Source organism: Microcaecilia unicolor, chromosome 5 (genome assembly GCF_901765095.1).
Source record: "Microcaecilia unicolor chromosome 5, aMicUni1.1, whole genome shotgun sequence".
In the NCBI taxonomy this organism is placed as follows: Eukaryota; Metazoa; Chordata; class Amphibia; order Gymnophiona; family Siphonopidae; genus Microcaecilia; species Microcaecilia unicolor.
This window is the reverse complement of record NC_044035.1, coordinates 315,587,022-315,595,503: the sequence shown is the minus strand read 5'-3', so window position 1 is coordinate 315,595,503 and position 8,482 is coordinate 315,587,022. Positions and strand designations below refer to the sequence as shown.

The following is an 8,482-nucleotide window of genomic DNA, read 5'->3' as shown; positions in this document are numbered from 1 at the left end:
TTTTCTTAAAAAAAAATCAACTGAGTAACTGCAATGCTAAACAGAGAAAAGCAGCTCACTAGCTGTGGAGAGTAAGAGGCATGAAACTTCTGCAATATTGCTTTCACAAAAAAAAAAAAAAAATTTAACTGCAGCTCTCAGATGCAGCTAACCATGTTGTGGTAAAGCATGTGTGCTATTGCACTACAGAGCCCATTTGAACATAACGCTGGACTGAAAACAGTGCATGCACTTCTGCCAAATTTCTTGGGAGATTTTAGGTTTTCCAAAAATTATGCAAAGAACAAAAGATAAGTACGGCACACAGTAGCTTACTTAAGTCATAAAATTAACTGTCTTAAAGACAGCATCTTTATTTTAAAAAGATGAAGATTCTTAGCAGCATTTACATGTAGTTAAAAAGGTATCAAATTATATGATCAACACTTTTAAAAAAGGCTTAATAAAATTCATGCTCCTTTTCCTACTTTGACTGTGCCCCCCACCCCAAAAAAAAATACCCAAGCACAGGCCTTTTCCATTTCCTGTTTTAAAAACAGCCAGTATCAAGCATCACCCTCCATAGCAGCATTCTGAGCACTTCTGTGTTCTGTAGGTGGCTGGTGTACTTGATTTATTAATATAGTGAAGTTCAATTATATATATTAAAAAAAAAAAAAAAAAAAGTTTTCAAGTTAAGGATTCCTCTGTCATGAGAAAAAAAAAGCACTTCGTAGAGTTCAAAAGCTTATATAAAAGTTATTTGCAGCATTTCAGAATTCTTAACAGGCACTTCAAACTGTCTGGCAGACTGGATCATCACATGGAATTAGGGTGCAACACAGGGTTCTGCTTCTCGCTGCTCTGTGGTGGAGTGAGTACACCTGTGGGCACTGGAGAAGTCCGATTCTGCTCAGCCATTATGACCAACTTTGCTTGAGCCTTGTCCTACGAGATACCAAGCCAACAAACATTAAAAATAAAATCTTGCATCAATTCACGCCTACTACTATTTTGACACAGACTTTGAAAACTAGTGTATGTGCATACAACTTCCCACACAAAAAGTTATCTGCTCCTCTTGTTTAAAGATGACAAATTCAAAAGTTGTTTTATTAATACTGAAGCCATATGGCACTGAATTCCAGGCCTTGTATTTTTAATATTGCAACACATTGCACATTACATTAATGACTAGCCTAAAGGCAACACAAAGGCTTGCTTTTAAGGAGTTGCTAGATTCAAACACTTGCAGGCACAGGTGGAGCATTAGAGCAAGTATCACAGAAGTTTCACTTAATACTATGGCAAGACAGGAATGCACATAAGAAACACAGCAAGACTAATACCATACCAGTAAGTCCAAACCATTTATGTGGGGCTGGATGTTGTGCCTATCTTCAGGAGCGACTCCTCGGAAATATTTGAGCTCTGAGCTACCCACTTCCCTTATTGTCATAGCGAATGGAACCATCCACCGTATGCACTCTTCCAGTTCACTCCACTCATAACCTACAAACAGAGCACAGTCAAGTAGCTGTTAGCACTTGGGTTGTATATCCTTTAGAGGTCTCATGGCTCCAAACCCTGAGTGGACTTGCCTGAAACTTTCTGTACTAGCTCTGCTGCAGAGAAGTGGTACAGAGCTGAAGCAGCAAGAACCCCATACGTGAACTCCAAGCAACCAATGTCCAATATACACAGATCCAGAAGCTAAAAGACAGCAAACAGGGGAAAAAGATGTAACTTTCAACTTATTTCTAGTGAGTGAGCATACTTATAGGTGTAGTATGGACAGTACATGCTGCTTACCTCTGCTATTTGTACAAAGGCTTGCTGGGGGTACTGTGGCAACAACACCTCGTAAAGGTTATTTAGATAAGCAACTTGCATGTAGATGTTAAGCCAGGACACAACTGTCAGAGGACTTAAACTCCAGTTGAGGCCCTAGGGAAAATTAGCAGGTTATGAAATCATTTAGCATTAAAAAAAAAGAAAAAAATCCTGAGAAACCAGCTACCAATCAAGAACTGAAGCCCCGCTTCATTGCCACTAACTGCTTCCCCCTCTGCAGGGTCCCACCAGCACATCTATACTGCTTGCTACTAAATGGTAGTGCCTGCATTAAAGAAAATGTACAACCTGCAGATCGTGCCAATATACACAGCAGTGGGTTTGTTACAGAAACCTGGAACTCCTAGGGCTAAGTATAATTTTGGTCCATAAGGGAGGCTTGCACTCTAGCCCGTAAGACCCGATTCACTACACATTTGCCCTCAAAACATAGAATGAAAGCAAAGCTTACTCATGAAGATCAATTCTAAAGTGTGCATAAGAATGCTAGCACTTTTTCTGGTTCAAGTTTACACTTTACGTTTCAAGTGCTAGCCACATGACCAAGCTCTGTTCTGTAAGGGCACAATGCATAATAATGGTATTAATAATGGCATTTAAATCTATGCTGAAAGCTCACCTTTTCACTACTGCCTTTGGCTCCTAACCGCTACTCATTTGCTCTCCTCCCTGTAATTCCCTTGCCTGTCTGTTTTACCTAGATTGTAAGCTCTTTGAGCAGGGACTGTCTCTCTATGTCAAGTGTTCCAGCGCTGCTTGTGTCTGGTAGCGCTATATAAATGCTATCAGTAGTAGTAGACATGGGCAGGAGCCCCATCATAAACTGTTCTGTTAGATCAGTGTGCAAGTTATGTGCACACTTGCCACATTTGTGCAGCAACAGTTCTGCCAATTCTATGGCTGGTGTAACTGCAGGTGTGAATATGGAAGGTACATGCATGCTGTATTACACTAGTATGCTAACAGAATCCAGGCATCCAGATATTATAGATCTTGCCACACAGTTATCAGGGTGCCTAAATGGAGGTACACATTTATTGTGTGCACTAAAGGGGCAATTGTACGTCTTGTGAATTAAGGTACCATTGTTTCTTGCCAAAAAGGTTGACATGTTTACACAGTAGCAGTGGGAATAAGAGGAGGGGCACAGGGGGTAGGAGTGAAACTGCACTGTAGTGTGATCACACAGTTACCTTCATGATGATCAGTTCCATACTGAGAATTTCATCCTCTCTACAAGCTCCGTCTGTAACATATGCAAACTGGTGCAACTTTGGTGGATAGATTTCCTAGATGTCAGTGGGAAGAAAAAAAATTCAGCCTTTTTTCTAAAGTCACGTTACACATTTAACTAGCTTCGAGATTATTATTAATTACATTTGTATCCCACATTTTCCCACCTTTTTGAAGGCTCAATGTGGCTTACATATTAAACGGCGTTAGCCGATTCCGGTCTGAACAAATACATGGTATGAATGAATACAAAGTCATATTGTTGTAGAATGAGGTACATGTATGGTAGGTACAATTGGGGGAGGGGGGGGGAGACTTAAAAGAGGGAAAAGGGGAAGAAGAGTCAGGTAATGTCCGTTATGGTCTTTGGTTACATTGTGTTGCAAGTGTCCAGGTATCTTTATGTTGGGTCGGTGGGGGATTGCAAATATAAATCTTTATGTTAAGAATAGGAAGGACTGATGAGATTACAGCATAACCCACAACACAAACATGGAGGTGTACCTCAAGCTTAGCAGCAATAAATAAGGCTGAAATTCCAATCAGCTGCAAACGGGTTTTTACTACATTCTGCTGGGTAGCCATGAACCTGTCAAAGAAATCCTGTGCCAGATACAATGTCTCTCTATGAAGTTTGTAGACATCACAGACCTGAAAAAATTAAAATATCACTTCAGAGATACATAAAATACTTTGGTGGTTGAGATCTGTTTTATCTATTACCTCAGCATGATTTTTTTTTCTGTATATAGTTTTCTACAGTACTTTATTCTGCTATAACACAAGGGAGCTCAAGTGTACTAGATAGCACAAAGACTTCAACTCGTACTGTAAAGTCAATCTATATAATCAATACTCAGCCACCCAAATGGTTTAGCATTATTTCTCCATTCTGTGGACTCCCATGCATGTTTACAAAATATGACTGGGCAAAGTAGCAATGAAAGCACAATTTCCTCTGCACAAAGGGCTCAGAAAAGGCAGCTTTTTCATCCCATAACCCAAGGTTTATTTTGTTCTTAGGTGACACTTCCCAGCCACTTACTCAAGATGTTTAAATGAGAACTGATAAACATTAGCTACAGTTATTGCACCAGCGGAATTGTGTGTGAAGTCACTTGCTTGCACAGGGCTTTTAATCCAGTTTACAAATTTAATAAATTTGCCTGCATGCGTCATCCTGGTAGGTACATTTCACACATTCTCCAAAGCCTTTTACCAACTAAAACAGAGGCTAAGTAAACGCTAGATCTCAAAAGCTTTCCCCTTAGATTGATATTCTGTGCTACAACTTGGATTTTTCCTAATCTGTGGTAAGCATAACTAAATTTCCAGAAGAGTAGATATTGAAGAGCTGAAGGTGATGGGACCGGATCTTAATGGATTTCCAGCAAAATCCTGGAACACAAACTTGTAATTCAACAACACTACTAGAGTCCCCCACAAGTGGAATATTCTCATTTATACCATGCTGTAGGTAGAACAGGAAAACCTACCTCCATTAACCAGTCTAGTAGAATGGCTCTCATTTTTGGTTGCAGGTGGGGGTGCCGCTGCATGAAGTGTTTGTCCCTCAGGTACGTCTGTTCTTTACTTAGCATGTTTCTCCACACCTCATCTTTGCTTGCCCAACTGAACAGTTCAAAGTTTAAGAGTTATTACAGCACCGTTACCACTCTTCCCCTTCGCCCCACCCAATATATACTTGAACAAAACCAGTAGGCTCTGGCATGTCCTGGTCTACTTCGCACTCGATGCAAGATAGGGGGCACAAGACATTGCAAAAGAAATCCCAGCAGCTTAACAGCATAGTCCTCCGATGCAATTATGTAGTTATACCAGCACCATTACCTGGGCTGATAGCAAATCATGCTACCTTTTGCAAGATGTATAACAATGCCATCAGTCAAAACAGGAAGTAGAAAACAGAGAAACCAAACTGATGTCCCTTGAGCAATCAACAGATCTGCGCTATCCATGATTAGTCCTCATTTAACATTAAGAGTACCTGATTTTTCTCCACTTCTAGTGCTCTTTGCTGGTAACTAGCAACATCCAGTAGCAAAAGCAACCTTAGCAAATTATCCATCCTCCATCTTACTTCACTACATTTGCTAATGGAAAATGGTTCCTCCAAATGTCTGCTCAGGGCTTTCACAGATTTTCATCTGCCCAGCAGACCCCTCAGACTAGTACATCAGCAGGTAACAAGCACTTCAGAGACTGGATTACCGCTATCCCTTAAGGGGAGGGGGCGTATGAGGAGGAAGAATATCTGAACAACACTTACCCCAAAACAGGTAATGGAGATGCTCTTGTAGGAATAAACCTATGTGGTACAAAGACAGAAAAACTGACACTGCTGGCTTCATCCTCATCCTTATCAGGTGTGGGCATTAACCTGTGTGGATTTCGACAAACGTCTTCACTGCTCCATGCCACCTAACAAAATCACAGTCATGTATATCATTAAAACCACATCATGCTCAAGGATGCAGGGCAAAAGATACACCAGTGAGAAGAAAAGTTTAGAGATTCAGAGTAAGTTCTATGTTAAAATAAGAAACATTACAAAGTACTGCAACTGGCAATGAGAAACAAAAGACAAAGCATAAAACGTATTAAAAAAAAAAAAAAAAAAAAAAAAAAAAAAAGGAGACATTGCCCCCTGTATAAAAACTGTTTTAAGAGTTATTTACACAGATGTGATTGGTTAGGACAGAGCATGCTTCAGTAGGGCCCAGGGATTTGGCAACTGCTGATTTGCTCCAGGGTTGAAGTCACCCGTATCTGCTGCTGGCTAACATCACTATTTCAACCATGAAGGTATGAGCTCCTCAAGCAGGGGCGTATCTGCGTGGGGCCACAGGGGCCTGGGCCCCCGCAGATTTCGCCCTGGACCCCCCTACTGCCCTTATGCCACCCACCTCTCCTAGTCATTTATGTAAAAGGGGTGCCCCTTTAGAAGCTGGCTAATGGGAAGTTAGGGAACCAAGGCCTGGTGTGTGGCTCAACTGTAGAAGGAGGCTTTTAACTGATATAGGAGAGCCCTGGGTTATACCAGTAATGGAAGCTGTGGCACAGCCCTCCAGCTAGTGAATCACACCAATTGTGCTAAATCCAAGTGCGGACAGGAACGGATAGTCATTTGTGGTGCAATATTGGGCCAAGGTAGCTATAAGATTCATACAAGGTGGAAAAAGACCTCAAGCCACAGTAATGTTAGGGGGCAGAGCCTAACAGACCGACCGTTCACTTGTCTATTAGATTGTAAGCTCTTTGAGCAGGGACTGTCTCTCGTTGTTAAATTGTACAGCGCTGCATAACCCTAGTAGTAGTAGTAGTAGTAATTGATTGCCAGCTGTAGTAGCATCAGCACCCAGAATCAGGTCACTGATTATGTACTGGGCCAAGGGGCCTGGCAGCATATATTTTGCCCAAACCACTATGAAAGTTTCCATGATTTAGACAAACAGTACAAGGAGCCCCAAGAGAACTATAGGTGACCCCCAACAGATGAGCTCTGAACAACTGAAGAAGCCAAGTTTGGTAAACAGATACAACCACTTACTACATAATTTGTTGGTGGCAGCACTTTATTCAAATCCCATTTTGGTAGAGGTCACCAACACTTATGTCCATTGAGGACCACAACCCTGGACTTACCATGGTAGGCAAGTCCAGGTATAGCTGAAGCTTCCTCTCATTTTGTGGTCATGGGCAGAATCCTTAACAAATTACCTCAAAACTCAAGCCTACAAGAACTTTCATCCAAAAGAGAAACATGCAACCCATCATGCAAGTTCATTGCTGCATACATTCGTTATACAGTCTAGCCACTCATGTGTGCATGATTCCTGTACTTTCATAGCCAGAAGACAGAGCAACATACTTAAGGATTACTGCAGATCTCAGCTATCACCTAAGATAAGCAGGTCAGAAAATTTAGGCATTTCTAATCTTTCATATTTGTTACTAAGTCTTAGTATATTATATTTTACAAATATACTTGCTTCTGCAGGCAAAGCAGGTATTTGAGGCACTCTCTACCTGATTATCTCAAAGTCAAATAAGCACAAATACAAGGCCAGAAAAAAAAAAATCCCAAAAGATTTGAAACACCAATCAATTTAATAAAATAAATGACAAAGTAGCAAGCATAAGTAGTCACATATGGCAGACACTATGCTTCCAGGCCGAGCCTCAGTTACCTGGTTTTCATATTGCTGTTGCTTCTTCTTTGTGTTTTCTATCTCGGTTAGCTCCTCATCTGGATCGTGCAAGAACTTAAAAAAAAAAAAAAAAGTGTGGTCACATTTAAAGTTTAAGGTAAAATGTTAAAGAATTATTTTGTTCGGGTGCTTTGTATGAACTCACAATAGCAACATCTGCTTTTCTCTTTCTGGAGCGCATTGTGAAATCTGTGGTGGCTTCATCCTTTGTGGCTTTTCCTTCGCCAGAATCGCTATAACAAAAACATAAAAAAATAGGCTGAGGGTGCCATGAAGGTGCTACTTTCTTTTTTCTGCAGGGGTGCGGGTGCACTGGGTGGTGTCTGATATAAGTGACAAACGCTTGGCCTACTGCACAAACCAGGACACGAGCTGCTTAAAATGCAGCGCTAGAATGGGGGTTGGGGAGAAAAAAAAGTGTACCAACCTCTCTCTGGGCATGGCGGGTCACCCTCTGCTTTTCACCACAGGAACTTCAATCCTACAGGAGATGAAAAATGAAAGATTATAAATCCACCCCATGATAAAACTAAAAATCATTTCAATTTGAAAAAAAAAAAAGGAACCAAGGCTTCCCTGAACACCTCTGCCAGAGAGAGGCCTGTCCGGCCGGCAGCGCGGGCAGAGAGAACCAGGGCCTCGAGGGACCCCCTCTCCCAGCAACATCCCACCACCACGAACCTGGGGGTGGGTTGGGGGGGGGGCGCCTGGTCAGTAATAGCTCAAAGATCCTCACCAAGACGCCGAGTTTGCAGGCTCAGGACTAAAAATGGCCGCAGAAGAGGAGGGAAGGAAAAGAGGAGGAGGAGGAGGGAAGCCCTCGTTTCTGGGCGCGCTTTCCACCCAACTTAAAAAAATATAACGATTGAGAAAGTGACACGCTCCGGACCGGTCTCCGTGCCACCGGGCATCCCAAGGAACTGCACGCGGGGGGCTGACAGCTTACCTATAAGCCAAAAACTCCCCTGCCAGTTCCCCCAGCTGGCAGATAAGACGATTGTAATAGCAAGGCTCCGGAAAGTGTGAGCCCTGCGGTCTTAGGCATATATATATAAGAAGGGAGGTGGGGGAGGTTAGGATGAAGAGCGGTATACCCGGGTGCACAGTCCAGCTTGCTCCAGATGGGACAAGACCTATCTGCTGGCGCCAGCAGCAGCTATTGCAGATTGCTCTCGCGCGCCCTC

At 42.2% G+C, this 8,482-nt stretch overlaps 1 protein-coding gene across 3 annotated transcripts; it reads right to left on the bottom strand.

Moving 5' to 3' along the window:
* Nucleotides 1-385: 385 nt before the first annotated feature.
* Nucleotides 386-8,477, bottom strand: CCNE1 (cyclin E1). 3 transcript variants are annotated; one of them, XM_030202546.1, is made up of 12 exons: nucleotides 8,393-8,477; nucleotides 7,726-7,779; nucleotides 7,444-7,531; nucleotides 7,278-7,352; nucleotides 5,357-5,508; nucleotides 4,563-4,698; nucleotides 3,571-3,717; nucleotides 3,027-3,122; nucleotides 1,792-1,926; nucleotides 1,581-1,692; nucleotides 1,334-1,491; nucleotides 386-927 (listed from the first exon to the last, which is right to left on the bottom strand). In XM_030202546.1, exons 2-12 carry the CDS (start codon nucleotides 7,737-7,739, stop codon nucleotides 799-801), a joined length of 1,242 nt encoding a protein of 413 aa, XP_030058406.1. In that variant the 5' UTR covers nucleotides 7,740-7,779; nucleotides 8,393-8,477; the 3' UTR covers nucleotides 386-798. The 3 variants fall into 3 exon arrangements, with proteins under 3 accessions (XP_030058406.1, XP_030058408.1, XP_030058407.1); XM_030202548.1 differs by having other exon boundaries at nucleotides 8,245-8,468; XM_030202547.1 differs by lacking the exon at nucleotides 8,393-8,477 and adding an exon at nucleotides 8,035-8,143.
* Nucleotides 8,478-8,482: the final 5 nt, after the last annotated feature.